Source organism: Hyalella azteca, unplaced genomic scaffold (genome assembly GCF_000764305.2).
Source record: "Hyalella azteca isolate HAZT.00-mixed unplaced genomic scaffold, Hazt_2.0.2 contig10443, whole genome shotgun sequence".
NCBI classification, from domain to species: Eukaryota; Metazoa; Arthropoda; class Malacostraca; order Amphipoda; family Hyalellidae; genus Hyalella; species Hyalella azteca.
In genome coordinates, this window is record NW_025940484.1 from 1 (window position 1) to 19,773 (window position 19,773).

A 19,773-nucleotide genomic window follows, 5' to 3' on the forward strand; every position below is an offset into this window, starting at 1 on the left:
AACAGGAGAGAACAGGAGAAGGATGGAGAAGAGGGAGTGATGAAGGCTTGAAATTTTGGAGTAACTTAGATATATAAATGGTATGTGAAAGATGAAAAAGGAAAACAGGACGTGAACGAAAAAGTTGCAGGTAGAAAAATCGAAAAAAAGAATACGGCAGTCTTTTCATAACGTAAGACGACCGAGAAATTCGGACATTATTGGCAGAAAGGTATCAGGGAGAGGGAAAAATGTCTGGAAAGTTCCAGAATCATTCCATCCGTTTAAAACAAACTGTATACATTCACACAACACTTAAATAACACAACACATATCAAAACAACGTTACTCAATTTCAAAAAAACATATTTTCACAGACAAACTCACATGTCCGAGCAAAACACTATTATCATGACAAAATGCATATAATCGCACAACAATTGTACGACCACAAGATACATTCAACCGAAACAACACCACATCCAGAATATTATTATTATTATTATTATACATTATATTCACAATATTCACATGACACTTCCCCTAAACATACAGGCATATATTACTTATTCCTACATCACATGATCACATAATACACATTGACACAACATACAGACCTGGGCAAGACTGAAGTCCCCAAGAAACATGGCAATGTGGCCGCTCAGCAGCTTAGGGTCTTCCACGTCCAGAGTGGACTGCAGGGACCACACCATCCCTACGTCCCCGATTTGTCTGTACACCCGCATACCTGTGTGTACACGGGGACTTGGGAGTCTGTGTGGTGTACATGGGGACTTGGGTGTCAGTGTGGTGTACACGGGGACTTGGGAGTCAGTGTGGTGTACACGGGGACTTGGGAGTCTGTGTGGTGTACACGGGGACTTGGGAGTCTGTGTGGTGTACACGGGGACTTGGGAGTCAGTGTGGTGTACACGGGGACTTGGGAGTCAGTGTGGTGCATATGGGAACTAAGGATTTGTTTGGTATAGATGGGGACGTCTTAGTTTGTATGGTGTACAAGGGGACGTGGAAGCCTGTGCAGTGCGTATGGGGAATAGGGAGTCTGTGTGGTGCACATTGGCACTTATGAACCTGTGTGGTGTACAGTACATAGACTTGGGAGTCTGTGTGGTGTACACGGGGACTTGAGAGCTTGTGTGGTGTACATGAAACTTTCCACTTAGCAGGTTTCAAGATATTAAAATTCAATCGTTCACTGCAATTAATTCCATGTACTACACCCCATATTGCAACAGAATTTCATAAAATCATCTAGTTGGACTTATTTCTGGAAGCTCAAGGAATAATTATGTATCTTCTACATAATTTTAATATATTTTAATACTTGCATAACTTTTCGAAATGCCCTCACATAGTATACGTTACGCCCCTATTTTACTTTTTCCATAAATTGAATTATCCTTTACTTATCCGAAGCAAACTTCTAAGTAATTTAAGATTAACTTGCTTGCTCCTTAGAATGAAACTTAAAACTCAAAGTGTTCATAAATTATCATGGCCCTAATATTTTTTATGGCTTATAAAACATTGCAAATATTTACACATAAACTGGCTAAGCAAATACGGAAAATTTATTGAGCACATGCATGAATTTATTCACTAGTATAGGTTGGCAAAATTTGTTCCTTTGAGCAGGTTTCACTGAAGACCAGAGAAAATTGATTGCTAAACTTTCTCTGGTCTTAAACGAAACCTGATTAAAGGAATTTATTCACCTAGCACTTTTCGTAAATGCTCTTATCTAGCATTTATAATGAATGCACTGACCTAGCACTTATCGCTATTTAACTTGTCCCTCTGTAAAGAAGGGTACAGAGGGACACAATAATTCCTCACTCTGCCACTTCAGTCAATTCACTGACTACATGTGCCATCACAACCCTAATCTTTTGTCAGACATTACTCCATAATATATAAAATAACGGAGGTGTCCCACTGTACACCAATTACCTCTACCTAACACTTTTCAATGCACTTACCTAGCACTGGTATTTGCACACACCTAGCACATGTAAATGCACTCATCCACGTCATCCAGTTCAAAACTCGCTAAGGGAACGTAAGTACTTACGCTTTATTTTCTGGTCTATGATTGGTGGATTTTGCTCGAAAGGCCGTCAATGATTGGCTGATGAACTTACGATCTCTTAACTTTTTTTGAAAGTATAGGCCCAGGACTCGTGAGTGCACTTATCAGCAATTTGAACAAATATGATTAATGATCTGATAGTTCATTGATTTAACTTTCCAGGGTGGAACAATTTTCCAAATGACGTTACTTGATCAAAATGCTGGTTTTAGGAAGTAATATTAATTTATTAACAACGTTTAGAATGCAACAACATTCATTTCCAAGTTATAGGAAGAATTGAATAATAAAATTTTGATGGAAGTTTCATTGTTCTGGTTGGGAGCTTGTCTCATGTGGCATGATAAACGGATGCTCAATGTCGTATACTCTGAACTGTGAAACTTATGAATGAAAACAAAATTGATACAAGTCCCAACTTGACCTTGAGTAGCCCTTAATCCTGCCACCAGAGACAAGCGCGCAACCAGACCAGGTCTTAAAGTATTAAAACCGAGCAACTTCATCTCAAGAACCGCGATGAAATCAATAAAACCCGCGACACTCCTGACAACAACATCAAACTCAACCAGACTGTCACTCCCATGCACTGTGCTGGAGGAACCCACCAGCATCGTCATCTTGCAGTGGCCCATCATCGAACCGACGATAGCTGAAGCCCTCATCTCTTCGAATTGGACTCCAGCTATCCATCGCATAACTACCGAATTTTCTGAACTTTGAGATTGATTCGGAGTTATTTTCTGGTTGAAAAATTTCGTCTTGTATCATATTTACTTGTCTCAGGTACTTATTTCCATCACGATTTCATTATTCACCTATAACTTGGAAATTAATGTTGTTGCATTCGAAATGTTAACAAATTAAAATTACTTCCTAAAGTCTGCATTTTGATCAACCAATGTCATCTGGAGGATAATTGTTTGACCCTGGAAATTTGAATCAATAAATTCACTGGTCATCAATCGTCCGTGTGTAAACAAGCTAATCCTACCATCTAATACTTATTACCAGAACTTATCCATCACTTGTGAATGCACTTGTACATCACCTGTGCATGCACTTGTCCATCACTTGTGAATGCACTTGTACATCACTTGTGACTACACTTGTCCATCACCTGTGAATGCACTTGTACATCACTTGTGACTACACTTGTCCATCACTTGTGATTTGTGAATGCACTTGTCCATCACTTGTGAATGCACTTGTACATCACTTGTGAATGCACTTGTCCATCACTTGTGAATGCACTTGTACATTACTTGTGAATGCACTTGTCCATCACTTGTGAATGCACTTGTCCATCACTTGTGAATGCACTTGTCCATTACTTGTGAATGCACTTGTCTACCACTTGAAAATGAACTTACCCAGCTCAAGGTTGAGGCACGCGAGGCAAGCTTTGCCCAGCGTCTCCCAATCTTCCTTCTTATTGAGCACTTGACAGATGGCCCCCGCGTCCTTGAACCTGACAATAGCAATTTACGCCAAGCAAGGACATTATGTTGGAGCTCCAAGGTATCGCAACTTGTCAGTTGTGTGTGTATCAGTTCTGAATACCTTTTAATACCTTTTCAGTATTAAATTAAAATGCATTTGTTAAAAAAAAACAATTATTTTGTTACGTACTTTGATGTTCAATATCAAGTGCAAAGCTATAATTTTTCAAGATAAAGAAATAAAATTATAAGAAGGTACACGAATAAGTCGGTATAGAATGTAATAATAATACAAAACTATCATTATGAGGAATCAGTATACAAATTAAATTTTACGTTGAGTTGACAAATAAAGCACCTCCGTAGCTTGATGTTCTTCTCCAGCGCTGTCCTGAGCTGCTTGTCTGTGTAGTCTTGTATGTTGGTCTCCATGTCATGTGAGCTCAGTGTTAATACAGACGTCTTCCCACCCGTAGTCTGTAGAGTCAACTATACAGAAAAAATATAAAATTGTGTTAAACCTCGGTAATAATCACTTGTTAAAGATTTAATTACTTACGAATAATATACGTATTATTCATTCATTTGAAGATTCATGTTGCATTCAAGTTATTCATGAAATAAATATTCTACACGTCCAAGTGACAAGTAATCCCTGACTCTGACCTCGCCGTTGTAGAGCAGCAGAGGCACTTGGCTGGCCGGAACCTTTGTGGTGCCTACGAGTTCAACGTGACTTCCTGGCAACAAATACTGTCAGTGATATAAAAAATATAACTCAATACTCACTGAAGTGAGTGACAGAGAGCGCATTTTCTCGTCGTGTAAAACGTGAAGTCACGGACGGACAGACAGACGGACATAACGAGCACAATAGCGCCTTTTTTCCATAAATGAGAAAATGCGCTAAAAACTGCAAAATGATTATAAATTGGTATGAAAGGTGAAAAAAATAAAATAAAAGTACCTATAAATCAGTTTTATTTAATGGAATTTTCAGTATAACTTCTTTAGATTTTATTAGAAAAATTACTCAAGAGTGCCGGAGAAATAAACGAAATATGCAGATAGATGTAGACACCATTAAATTTTGAGTTGAAAAATAGCTTCAAGCTATGATTTGGGTATCAGTAGTATAGATAGTGAGTGTATCATTAAAGTTTGCACAACAGCTTAAATCACAGGTTAATGATCATTTACCACAATCTTACTTTGTATCTTAGCCATCAAAATATGGTTGCACACTGTCTCCCGAACAAAACCTGACCATTTGCCCCGATTGAGCGAACGCTCACAATATATTTTAATCACCGGCTTTAGTATAATTTGGAAACTGTTCGTTACTAAAAATCTAGAGCAAGTTTCATGATGGCTGATACTTCTTTGGAATAAATAATTAGTTTAAAATTATGAAATACTGTCCAGAACCTGGGTGCTCATATTTATTGATCACCATAAAGCTATAAGGTACTTCATATGTATTATTACACAGTTTTTGAATATCTGTAAATGGCATACCGCAAGCAATGTAATCACGATGAATATTCTTCATGTCGATGAATGGTAATTCAAATAGGATTAATAGATTTGAATTCGTTCTAATGGTTTGGCTTGGTAATATGTGATAGCAATGTGATAATTAAATTTAACTACTGTTATTATGTCTTACACGCGGGTGTAAAAACTTTCAGCTGGATTCTGATTCTTTCAGTAGCAATATCATAAAAATGAACAAATTTTCCTTATCAGGATCTATGTCACTTGGATCAGAGACCGAAGCAGTATTCTCAAAGTATTCGATTGCACATTTTTGGAGAGAGCCAAACAGAGGGCGAAAACTAGCCAATGGTCGTGATTACATGCAACCTGATTTCGGATGAAATACTTGATCTTTGATTAATCCGAAGTTCACCGTCGACGTTGATTAACAGATAATTAAATACCAGTTTATATGGGTTTTTAAAATTAAATAGTTCCTTTAACGCACATTTTCAATTTTTGGCGAACATCTATTATTATGACGAACGTTGTAATTTTGCTACTATAAAGCACACCATACTAAGTTGAATATTGAGCTGTAATGCATATTACTGTATAAATATGAATAGATTGAATAGATTGTACAGATGCAGAGTTAGTATAAAATCTCATAAGCCTATGGACTAAGTAAGCACTGTCCCATACACTAAGCCTGTGGACTAAGCACTGTCCCAGAACTGTATTGCATATTATAAATAAAAAAATTGCACAGATGCAGAGTTAGTATAAAATCTCACCCTTACTGTGTGCAGAGTGCAGCACATTTATTATTAAAGCGAATATTGTAATTTTACTACTGTAAAGCATACCATACTAAGGTGAATATTGAACAGTAATTCATATTATAAATAAGAATAGATTGTAAAGATGCAATGTGGTATAAAATCTGACCCTTAATGTGTGCAGAGTGCAGCACGTATGTTAGCAGGTGCGCTGCGGTGTAGAGCGCGAACACATGTCGGTCTGTAGGGCAGGAGTCCCACAACACGCCCTGACATGACGCGCCTGGGAACTCGGGAATTTTAAGTAGCTCCTCTGTTACCTGCAGCAGAATTAAAGAAAATTAAAAATTTCCGCCGCATAAATATTTTTCTATAATCTTTTAACGATTTCTTTATTTCTTTGTAAATTTTTTTGAATATTTTTTATTAAAAAATTTTCCGCTCATTAAATATTTTTCTATAATCTTTGAACGATAAACGATTCTTTTATTTTTGTAAATTTTTTAATATATTTTACTTATTTATTTATGCAGCGATTATTTCATTTTTGTACAATTTTTACAGCTAATTTGGGTGAATATTTTTTCTAGGATAGGTTTCAACGTCTATAACGATGCCACTCACTGGGTTATATACGTGGCCTTCAGTCTTGTCGTCTATGATCACCAACCGGCGGCCGCTGGGCTCTGAATATATTTGCGTGATACCCGTCGTGTGCCTGCGACGATTAAAAATGGATGTTAAAAACTTCTGCAAAATAACTAGGTAAATAATAACCGTTTGCAAGGCATTTAAAAACATCGGAATAGGACCAGCAGGATGAGAGCGTTGCATATAACATCTAATAGTGCAGCTACACTAGATTATGAAGAAATTTACAAATTTAAGTTGTATAATGACTCCTGTCTCTTTCTGCTATGAACAACAAACACATGAACAACTCTGCCATTAATACTTAGTTTTGATAAATAAAGTTTCTGCATTCAAACACGCACCGATAATCTCCAAGAGTGGTCCAGTCACCCACCGATAATCTCCAGGAGTGGTCCAGTCACCCATCGATAATCTCCACGAGTGGTCCAGTCACCCATCGATAATCTCCAGGAGTGGTCCAGTCACCCATCGATAATCTCCAGGAGTGGTCCAGTCACCCATCGATAATCTCCAGGAGTGGTCCAGTCACCCACCGATAATCTCCAAGAATGGCCCCCAGTCACCCACCGATAATCTCCAAGAATGGATCCCAGTCACCCACCGATACTCTCCAAGACTGGCCCCCAGTCACCCACCGATAATCTCCAAGAATGGCCCCCAGTCACCCACCGATAATCTCCAAGAATGGCCCCCAGTCACCCACCGATAATCTCCAAGAATGGCCCCAGTCACCCACCGATAATCTCCAAGAATGGNGCAGCTGCACACGTCACACTCACCAGATGCACACGTCAATCTCACCAGATGCAGCTGCACACGTCACACTCACCAGATGCACACGTCAATCTCACCAGATGCAGCTGCACACGTCACACTCACCAGATGCACACGTCAATCTCACCAGATGCAGCTGCACACGTCACACTCACCAGATGCACACGTCACACTCACCAGATGCAGCTGCACACGTCACACTCACCAGATGCAGCTGCACACGTCCTTCGTATAGCACGGACACGTAGTCAGCCGAGACGTGCACTGACGTGACTGTGCCGAGGTAGTCTCTGTCCCTGAGCATGGTCGCCGTTTCGTCGGCCAAGGCATAGATCCAGGCCCTGTTGTTCATGCCCACGACGAGGTGGTAGGGACCGAGGGCCAGGAACGAGGGCTCCACGTCCACGCTCACCGAAATGGGGTGCTCCTGTGGGGCGTGAAACATGGCGTGAAACTTGTCGTGAAACAGGTAGCAAAGCAAGTTGCGAAATATGTGAAATATTTTACGAAACTGGTCGTGAAACATGTTGCGAAACATGTTGTGAAACATGTTGTGAAACATGTTGTGAAACATGTTGTGAAACATGTTGTGAAACATATTGTGAAACATGTTGTGAAAAATATTGTGAAACATGTTGCGAATCATATTGTGAAACATGTTGTGAAAAATATTGTGAAACATGTAGTGAAATATGTTGGGAAGTATGTTGTGAAACATGTTGTGAAACATGTCGTGAAACATGTCATGATACAGATAACGAAATATGTTGTGAGATATTTCGTTAAAAGCATGTCGTGAAATATAGGTTACGAAGCATGTTAGGGAACCTGTTGCGAAACATGACAAGAAACACGTTACGAAACAGGTTATGAAACATGTTCCGTAACATATCGTGAAACATGTCACTGACAATGACACAATGAATGTTGTGAAACGCGTCATAAACGTATTTGTGAAATATTTAGAAAATAATCTAATTACGGATTTATAATTTTACGTTTCTTTTACTAAATTTTTAGTTTTTTCTTGCCCTAAACATTTTACCCATTTTTAAAATTTTACTTAGCAACATAAGCGCAAAAATTTGCTGTGTACATGGAACAACATTCCGTTATCCACCATTTTACATAGAATGGTCCAAGCACTGTTAAACGCCAACAAGAATGGTAAGAATTAATTTCAATACGTTGCTTAATTTACTCTCTAAATCAGCATTTTAATTGTTAGGAAAATTAGTTTAAATTATTGCGAGCCACTTGTGTCAGCCACTGTATCTGGTTAGTACTAACTGCCACTAATAAACAATCGAGCTACTGGCCTCGTGTAGAGTGACACTGGCTGCTTAAGGGGCAATTAGCAAGTGCAGGACATAAAAGTCAGATATACTTGTTTATATAAGTTAATGTCCAATAGATACGTATAGATCCAATAATCGAATGTCCAATAAACTGGCGCGTGATTGGCAATGAACGAAGAAAGCTCAGGTTCACAGAATAACGGTTCGGTTTTACACGACGTTTTGTAAATTTTAATGCCGAACGAATTCCTTTGAAACTTTTTTTTTCGTCATTGTTTGTTGCAAACTTCACAACGGACGAGTATGTATGAAATTTTCAATTAATCATCAATAACGTATGATTACTAATCTGTAAAGATCCATTTCAATCAGAATTGCGATCGGAAACAATAAATCAAAGTCTTTTTAAAACAATACGCCGACATTAATATATTAATATAACTAATGACGAAGACGATACAATTTCAATCCGAATTGCGATCGGAAACAATAAATCGAATTCTTTTTAAAACAATACACCGTCATTAATATATTAATATAACTTCTGACGAAGACCTTACAATTTCAATGAGAATTGAGATCAGAAACAATATATCGAATTCATTTTAAAGCAATATACCGATATTAATATAACTTCTGACGAAGACGATAGAGGCTGCAGACTCTGACCTTATCGACGATGCTGGCGACGGTGACCTCGAGCAGCGACGTGAGGTAAGCCATGCGCCCGCCATGAGCGCCGCCCAACACCGGCAGCTTCGTCAGGTACACGTGGATGTTGCCTGCACCAACGACGTGTTGGTTACACACAGCGCACTAACACATCATTACACGTGGATGTTGCCTGCACCAACGACGTGTTGTTACATACAGCGCACTAACACGTCATTACACGTGGTATACGAGGATGTTAGTGATATTGGTGCGCACTTGAACACACACCATCACTAACACACCATTATCACTACTTTATGCGCCACTGAATGCACTGTCATCATTAAGCAATGCATCAATATATGCACTATTCAATGCCCTAACTGATTCTTTAATAATTGTCATAATCAATAACCAAATCATTAGTATGTACTATATCATATTTAATGCTCTAGTCAATACTCTAAAATTGTTATGATCAATATATCGTATTATTAAATGGCATAATCAAAGCTTTAATCAGTGCTCCAATGAATGATTAAATAAAATTTCCAATCAATTTTTTAAGCAAGGCACTTAACAATTCTCTTAACGATACAGTAGTCAAGGCATTATTAAATGCATTATTTTAAACGCCGAATCGATGCAATATTTTATTCATTTTTCGTAAGCAACAACAGCAGCAAACGTGCAGAAGCAAAGTAAAGATTTGTGACTTGCGTCGCGGCGGAGAGAAAGCAAAACGTTTCGGTAATTATGTACAATAAATTCAGACGCTGAAGTGACACAATTTGTGCCGCGGCGAAGAGAAGGTAAAAAGTTTCGGTAACTAAAGTTAGTTTAGACGTTGAAAGTGGCATCATTGTGCCGCGGCGAAGAGAAAGTGAAAACTTTCGGTAACTACCTATAAAGTCAGACACTAAAGTGACATGATCGACTTGTGCCACGGTGAGGAGGAAATAAAAAGTTTCGGTATAACTAAAGTTAATTAAGACGCTGCAAATGACCTGAATTGTGCCACGGCGCAGCGGAAGTAAAACGTTTCGGTAACTACAGTAAATTCAGACGTTGAAGTGGCATCCTTTGTGCCACGGCGCAGCGAAAGTAAAAAGTTTCAGTAACTACCTTAAAGTCAGACGATAGAAGTGACTAGACTTGTGCCACGGTGTAGCGGAAGTAAAAAGTTCCAGTAACAAAAATTAATTCAGACGCTGAATGACCTGACGGGCAGGCAACGGCGAGCAGCTGCCCATCGTCGCTCCAGGCCAGCCAGTCCACGCCAGACTCGTCGTCCAAAGTCAAGATGGCGGACGTGTCTTTCAGTTCTGTCAATTCGTGGATTTTGATCCTGAAAACAACAAAAAAAAATTTACTTTTCAAGCAGACACGATCCTTTTTCAATCAATGAACTTGATAAGCAAATATAAATTATCATAAGGGGAAGTATATATTTATCAGGATTAAACACAGCACTCACGCAGTTTTGAAATAAACAACAAATATATTCTACACCACATCTACCAAATCTTTCATAATGTTCATCTTATCTCACACCACCTCCACGTTATCTCACACCATCTCCACCTTATCTAACGCCACCTACACTTTAACCCACACCACCTCCACCTTATCTCACACCACCTCCACCTTATCTCACACCACCAAAATCTTATCTCACACCACCTCCACCTTATCTCACGTCACATCCACTTTATCTCACACCACCTCCCCCTTAACTCACACCACCTCCACATTATCTCACACCACCTCCACATTATCTCACACCACCTCCACATTATCTCACACCACCTCACCACCTCCACATTATCTCACACCACCTCCACATTATCTCACACCACCTCCACATTATCTCACACCACCTCCACATTATCTCACACCACCTTCCCCTCATCTCACATCACCTGCACCTTATCTCACACCACCTACACGTTATCTCCGCACGAGGCCGCCTTGTTCAGCGTCGTGGAAATTGCGATGTCCGTCAGTTTCTCTCGATGGTTCTTAGCCTGAAAAAGCTCCTGGCCGATTTCCTTCATGTGGGTGGAAATCACTACGAAATATCCAGCAGAAAATCCTATCAGTATATAGCCGTCGCCGAACCTGAAATAATTTATGCGTGTAAAAATGCATAAATAACAATATAATTTATGTAGTGAAAATGTTAATTGATTTTATAACTATGTAATTTAGAAAAAATGGTCTGCTACCTGAAAGACTTAAGCAGTATCCTGGTTAATGATACAAAATAACGTCTTATGAACTAATAAGGTCACACGCCTTGATACGAGTATGTGAAAGCGTTATTCCGAATAAATTGACGCGACTTTCAATTAAAAAGAGACGACGAGGTCATTACATTCATAGTATTTCTTACTGATTCCCAATTTATACGAGACGGTTGAGGAAGGACGGTAGTGTTCTTTTCTTACTACTTGCCCGTTAAATATCTAAGGCAATGAACAATTGAAAATATATTTTTTACAGCTCGACTCAGCCTTTCACAGGAGACGTTGAGGATATGACATAATATATTTTAGATACTCACCATTTATATGAGACAATGAGGCCATATTTGTTCTGGAAGGCGAGCTCGATGGGATTTTCTGGATCGTTGATGTTGAAGAGAAATAATGTCCTCTTGGAGACAACAAGGCTGACCTGAATAAAATATTATATCAATCAAAACAACATTAATGTGCAACACTCGTTACCATTAAACCCAGTATTGTTTTTTTATGTAACATCAAGGGTGGTATGAAGGCATAGTTTAACCATAGGCCGACTTTAAATATTTCTTAAAGTTATTATTTGTGGATCAGTAACTTTCCTAGCTCATCAATTCAAACATGCAAAAGTTTCTTCATGTTAGCATCATATTCTCATTCGAAATAATCATGGAAAGCATGTATATAGTAAGGAAAACATGGCACGAGATAACTGGAGAACAAAACGACGATGGTAATAGCAATAGAAACGTGAAGAGAAAGATGACAGCGACACGATATGACTCACACGGGTTTCCATGATACGAGTAGTAAGAGGAAGAATGGAAAACAATATAGTAATGGCAAACATACTACGGGTGGTAGTTGTAAATATAAGAACAAGACAGAGATAATACAAAGAAATAACCACAAGCAGGACAGTAGCTGAATGCCGTCAATGGACACGATGACGAACTGGAGCTCAAAGGCAAGGAATAACGATGGAATATTTTGATAACGATGTGATTAATCGAGCAAAACAAGAAAACATTTACCAACACGTGCGTATAGGAAGAAAACATCACGCAGATCATAAAAGACCTAGAGGAGGCCTGCTAGATTAATCAACTGGCAGATTTAATAGGCAAAGATGGAATGACAGCAACGAGAGGCACTTAAGAATACGAATTAGCAATACATAAAGTTAGTAACGAAAAGAGCTACAAGAAGATACGATAAAACGAACAACACGATATCGAGACCAACAATGGAGCGGAAACAGATAACAAGAAGAGGATCGTGGAAGATAGCGATACGAACAATAAAGCGATAACAAGATGAGGACCAAGGACAATATCCAGACCAACAATGGAGCGATAACAATATAACAAGAAGAGGACCAAGGACGATATCGATACTAGCAATAAAGCGAATACAAGATAACAAGAAGAGGATCTTGGAAAATAGCAAGACCAACAATCAGGCGATAACAAGATAATAAGAAGAGGACCATGGAAGATAGCGAGACAACAATAAAGCGATAACAAGAAGAGGACATGGAAGATATCGAGACCAACAAAGGAGCGAAAACAAGATAACAAGAAGAGGATCACGGAAGATAGCGAGACCAGCAATAAAGCGATAACAAGAAGAGGACATGGAAGATATCGAGACCAACAATGGAGTGATAACAAGATAACAAGAAAAGTATCACGGAAGATAGCGAGACTAACAATGAAGCGATAACAAGAAGATAACAAGGACATGTAGTGATCACCGTGTTCTCGCCGAGTGCGCGCTCGTCGGTCTTCATCTCAGAGAACTGCAGGTCCGAGGGCTCGCCGCGCAGGGGGGCGGTGTGCACCGTGTCGCCCTCGCTGTTGCTGATCGTCAGGATCTTGTCGTCTCCTGGGCACGAGAGCAAACTCGTTTATTATCTTATTTCCATTTGCATATTTATCCCATGTTTTTAATCGTGTCATTATCCGCTTATTTACATCCGAGTCTTTATCCCCTATTTTTAATTCGTGCCTTTATCCCCTTTGTTTTAATTCGTACGTGCCTTTATCAATTTATTTACATTCGAATCTTTATCCACTCAATATATAGAAACTCACTATTCCACATCGACGTGGGCACATAATTTATCGTAATTGGCGACAGTGTCTGAATATCTCCTAATTAAAGTGTATGAGTGTCGTAATCGCTTGTAATTAATGGATGTAAGTGATTTAGGTATCAATTTGAAAAGAGATGTATTTTATGCGCGATTCAATGATAATTTCCATTTAGTATAACGAGCAAATTCACTCATTTTCGATTGATATGTAGGCTTAACTTCGCTCTATATGCATGCAAAGAAACATTCAACATAAATCTACTGATTTTGTATCAATGTTTACATTTTTGTCGTACATTTTTTATCGATGTTATTTAGATTGCACCATTATATTCAAATTCGAGTTGCTCTGCATGTTCAAATTGTGCTGGCCTTATAGTGACCGAATAATTTGATACTCCTTGTAGGATAAGCTTTACTAGATGGATTATTATTCAGTCAACAACAAAGATCGTTTCTAACTTTCTATGCGTAAAAACACTCGTTCTCTTCGGAATGTTGCTTAAAAGAAATAACGAGTAATACTTGTAGTATAAGTGAACCTTTTAGCATGGAATAGCTTTCTCATATCCGAAGAATAAAAAAATTATTTATGGCCCAATTTTATGGATGAATAAATTATAACCAAAATATTGCAAAATTATGATCTAGAAACCAATACTTGAGAAAACATGCACGACTTATTGGCAAACAGGAAAAATATTCATGACCCACTTTATATATTGATTGTATTTTATTTTGAGCGTCCCACAGAACATACTCATGATACACCTTATGAATTGATTTTATTTTATTTTAAGCGACCCACAGAAAATACTCATGGCCCACGTTATGTATTGTTTGTATTATATTGTAATTATATAATTTTATGTAATTATATTTAATAATATGTAATATATGTAATTATATATAGTTATATGTAATATAAGTGACCCACAGAAATTCGCAGCTCACCTCCCAGCGCCAGCAGGTTGCCCCCAGCGGACCAGCAGCCGCTGTGGATTTTACGGCTGTGCTTCCCCACGACGGGGATGCGCCTTAATATCAAACAATAATAAATTAACAATATTGTTGAAACATTTTAATATATTTATAAATTTTAATAGCCTACTGATATCCATTGGCCCAAATAAACTTTTTCCTTTATAGCAAAAAAAAAAAAAAATAAATAAATGCCCCATGTACTTTAGCAAATGTTCATACAGAATATCAAACAATGACAGAATAGTAAAATGTATACAGTAATCCAATTTATTTCATAATGTTTAGGGTTAGGGACATAATTGAGTTCATGCGCCACAAGAAACGTGCATAGAGATTGTCAACCAAAATGACCAAAAAGCAAAATTTCTACATTATTTCAATTAATTCCACAATGTTAACAGCATAAAAATGTCCATGCGCCTTTAGAAACGTAAATAATAATAATAATAATAATAATAATAATAATAATAATAATAATAATAATAATAATAATAATAATAATAATACTAATAATAATAATAATAATAAATAATAGCCGTCAGATTTATTAATTAATTAAATAGTAAATAATATATAATATCCAATAATACATAATAGTCGTAAGATTTGTTAATTAATTAAATTTTATTATGTTAACAGCAGGAAAGTGCCCACTCGTAATAAAAGACGTTTGTACAAAATATACTAAAATAGTAAGACATTCACGATAATCCAAATAATATGACAACGTTTACAACATGAAAGCGCATTACCGGTACTTATTGTTATACAACGGCGGAATAAATCCTGATAAGAATTCTCCTTAACAATTTAGTTTATACGAACAAAAAAGATGTGGAACATAAGAACGTACGTGATAAAGTAAAACTGCTCAGAAAATACAACTATGACATAGAATTATATTCAAATAATGTCGAAATAGCAAACAAATAACTATTTTGATGCTTACTTGCATGGCATGGCCAAACATACATGTAGAGTAGTAAATAACTTTGAATATCAATGTATTCGACAGGGCAGGCTGCATTACATATTTTGAATATCAAAGTAATTTAATTTAGGTGATAGAGATATATGCATAACATTAATGCAAATGGTGCATCCGATCTGCGAATTTTGGAATCCAAGTATATTTTTAAATATAGGCCTAGATCAAATGCAGCCTTTAGTTCTTATCCACTAGAAATCGTTAACAGATCAGTATTTACTTTATTACTCTACCTTTTGCCTGTAAATTTAGGTTTTTAACTTCTGTATTTTTTCTTTTGAATCCAAACTGTATAAACTTCTGATTGTATTTGTGTTCTAGATTTATTGAACTAACGATGGAGCAGGACTCCGAAACGTTTTCAATAGAGATATGCTGAATTTTTGTGGAGTTTTCTTCCCTTTTAAATTTCTAGTGAATCTGCGATTCAAGCAATCCAGTGACACTAATATTAAAGTAAATGAAAAAGAGGGGGAAGACGTTAACATATGAATTTTACTTGGAAGTATGATGGTTGTAGATCATGAGGTTGCCCTTGGCGGTGCCCACGGCCAAGAGGGGAGCTGTGCGGGACCACGCCATGAAGGTAAGCTGGTCGCGCAGGGCCGAGTCAAGGTGCGAACTCCGACCTCAACGTGCAGAAAATGTTGAGATAAGGATATGACATTAGAAGGATATGACATTAGAAGGATATGACATTAGAAGGATATGACATTAAAAGGATATGACATCAGAAGATTACAGCTGGTGATTATATATTTATTGATAGATCCGCGTATCTCATTTAATATAATAAATCACTCTATTACCGTCATGCTTTGAGGTTTGGCATATATTGAACGTCGACTGGGTTTTACAGATGTATTTAACCGGTGACATAATTAAGTGCTGTTTCGACTCGAGTGGCACTGATATTATATATTGTAATGTCAAATATATGTGATAACAGTATAATTGTTTTGACTCAAGTAGCAGTGAAATTATACATTGTAATTTCAAATATATGTAATAACAGTATAATTATTCACCGGTGTTGGCGTCCCATAGGTGGATGTGTGGAGACTTGTCGTTGATGATGGCTAGGATGGCGCCGTCCTTATCCCAGCCAAACCCCGAGCAAACTCTGTGAAAGGTGGGGATCAATCAAATAATAGAACATATAAATTTGGAATTATTATAATAAAGAAGATTTTATTATTCCTTTGGTGTGCAGACGTTTAGTCGTGCTCAAGTATCATGCTAACAGTTGCATCTAGTCTAGAGCATTCCCAATATTCTGCTCAAAAATTATTTACAAAGAGCTAGAGGTATTAAAAACAAATCGCACATGCACGGTAAATTTCTTAAGAAACGACGCTCCGGTATATGATGTAATTTTAAAGTTACGCTTAACACAAGAAAGAGAGTGACAGATTGAGATAGTACATGCATGGAACAACATGTACACGAATGTACCTGTACAAACAACTTAAACCTAGAAATAACCAGTACACATAAATAATATATACCTAGAAGCAACCTAGCTGTATACTCAAATAACTTGAACCTAGAGCTGAACTCTCCACTTGGATACTCCAGGCTCCAGGTTTGACCAGAAATAATGCCACTAAAAATCTATTGACTCTGATGTGCATATAAGACCTGACCTATACTTAATATGAATTTTAAAATTCGATGGTACAAAATACGGTTGAAATGCACAAGACTTGGTGAGAAACAACCGATGCCTTAACAAATAAAATAGGAGACTATAGCAATATTATTCTAATTCACCTTCTTGAGGTTATCGTAATTTTAAATAAATTTACCCAGGCATGTGAATCTGCTCCTTAAGACTGCCATGTCTGTCGTAGATATGCACGGCCTGGTTGTATCCTGTGGAGGCCAGGTAGCCGCCGGACGCCTTCTGCCATGAGAAGAAGACTCCGCCTTGACCGTGCGGGTGCAGCAAACTGAACACTCGCTGTTGAGTTTAGTGACAGTGTTATGATCAGCATATATGTCGAAAAAACATATTTTTCTGAACACTCGCTGTTGAGTTTAGTGACAGTGTTGTGATCAGTATATATGTCGAAAAACATATATTTTTCGTCGAAAAAACATATATTTTTCTGAACACTCGCTGTTGAGTTTAGTGACAGTGTTATGATCAGTATATATGTCGAAAAAACATATTTTTCTGAACACTCGCTGTTGAGTTTAGTGACAGTGTTGTGATCAGTATAAATGTCGAAAAAACATATATTTTTCGTCGAAAAAACCTATATTTTTCTGAACACTTGCTGTTGAGTTTAGTGACAGTGTTGTGATCAGTATATATATATGTCGAAAAAAGCATATATTTTTCTGAACACTCGCTGGTGAGTTTAGTGACAGTGAAAAGTTAAGAGATCGTAAGTTCATCAGCCAATCATTGACGGCCTTTCAAGCAAAATCCACCAATCATAGACAAGCAAATACAGCGTAAGTGCCCCCACAACTGCCCTCAGCAACCCATTACTCTAGGCACCCATGAAAATCTCGGAAATGATTATCCTGTACGAAAAAATTGCTGCTGAATTTAGGCAACGGCCATTTCGATCGCAAAAAGTTGAATGTTGAATGTCACCCATATTAGATGTATATTCTTCGCACAAAATTTTTTAACAACTTTAAAATGAAGTAACGAACGACACTAATAGTTTAGAGCAATTAATCTACTGAGAAAAACTGCTTCCAAATGATCAAGCATGAATGAATCGAGCAGAAATCAAGCATAAAAGTGTTACGTATCGAACATAATTCCTTTTATATATCAATCTTAAGTTGGGTAAATTAGATTCCATCTTTAAAATTACAGATAAAAACATACGTGCCGCTATTCCTGACAAGCTCTATAACGATAAGCATTTTCTCTACCTAATAATTCATCGTTAAAAAAAAAAAAAATTCGATGAAAAGTTTCAATTCACACTTAAAATTTTAGCATTGGCAAAAATTTAACAAGAAGAAAAATTAAGTCAATAGAACAGTTATTTCGTTTCTCTTACATAATAAGCGTAAGCTAAATTCACTAGAACTCATAAATGATCGAATAATAAATTAATTAAAATTTAGTAAATTATGTTTTAGAGCAGGATAACATTTGCTGGTGTTTACCTACGGAACATATATCAAAAAATAAAAAGTCCATGGGTTATATTCAATAAGGTTTGTTTACAACCGAAGCACGTGTGGCAAAAAAGTTCTAGTTTCGGCTATTTAATCTCAAACTCTAACTTAATTTAAACTTTTATAGGTCGTTCAAGATTACTTACCTTATCTGTTGCCATGACGAAGTTCGATTAAGTAAAATAACAAGAAGAAATCACAAATTGCGCTGACATTAGCATCGTGAAATCTAAAGAATGTAAACGGATACAACGGTGGGAGCAGAAAAACCAATCAATGTGGCAGCTGATAGCCAGAAACCGTCCATAGCAACCGGCCGTTTGTTGTGGCAACCAACATCGCGCGGTCATGTCACAGTGAGTGAACTAAGACGAAACTGGAGAAATTGTTCGGAAAATAGCTTTAACTTTTCCTAGTATTGAATTTAGTTCATGATTGTGTAAATGAAGTACAATCTTGTCGAATAATAAAGAGTTTATCAGGTTATATTTTATATGGAATTAACATTCATGAGAGCAATAAAATGCTTATGAGTGACTGCTCAATGCATCAAACCCATTTGAAAAATGTAAAAAATTCACATAAATCGAAAAACGATCAATAATCAAACGATCAATAATAATCGATCAATAATAATCGATATATAAACGTTCAATAATAATCGACACTATCCAGTGATTTAGCAAGTTGGAGTAGAACAGGTTAATAATAACATGATGGCTATCAAACCTACTGCAAACAATACATTTTTGCAGAAGCTTCTTGAAAATAGAAGAGTGCAAGCTCTCCAGCTATGCAACCACTCTGCGCAGAAAGTCACAGCTTGGTAATTTATAAAAAAGTAGATGGTAAAATATCTTTACGCGCAAAATTTCTAAGGATGAAAGATTTTTGAACTTGTTAATTTGGCAAATCGTCTCAAATGTTTCGCGCTGTGGCTTGCGACAAAATATGGTTTGCCTCGAACGAGATTATTGCCTTGCCATTCTGAGGTTATTAGCCTGTTATACTCGCCTAGTTAATTTAGGACGATATAGATGCTTCATTAATCCAGAAATATTAGACAACTGAATAGTAACAAAGACTGCACAACTGCCCTGCCTACACAACAACTTGACCCCACAACTGCCCTGCC

At 37.2% G+C, this 19,773-nt stretch overlaps 1 protein-coding gene across 1 annotated transcript; it reads right to left on the reverse strand.

The window, feature by feature from the left end:
- Positions 1 to 596: 596 nt before the first annotated feature.
- Positions 597 to 18,889, reverse strand: LOC108670643 (WD repeat-containing protein 19; the record flags this gene model as incomplete). Its single annotated transcript, XM_018158117.2, is given in 19 exon segments — positions 597 to 727; positions 3,463 to 3,560; positions 3,890 to 4,020; positions 4,198 to 4,271; positions 5,962 to 6,112; positions 6,417 to 6,510; positions 6,788 to 6,826; positions 7,150 to 7,206; positions 7,376 to 7,647; positions 9,188 to 9,300; positions 10,393 to 10,520; positions 11,120 to 11,293; positions 11,739 to 11,851; positions 13,175 to 13,305; positions 14,471 to 14,553; positions 15,988 to 16,117; positions 16,517 to 16,611; positions 17,297 to 17,451; positions 18,785 to 18,889. Coding segments are annotated over 19 exon segments (2,184 nt in total), but the record flags the coding sequence as incomplete, so codon positions are not given.
- Positions 18,890 to 19,773: the final 884 nt, after the last annotated feature.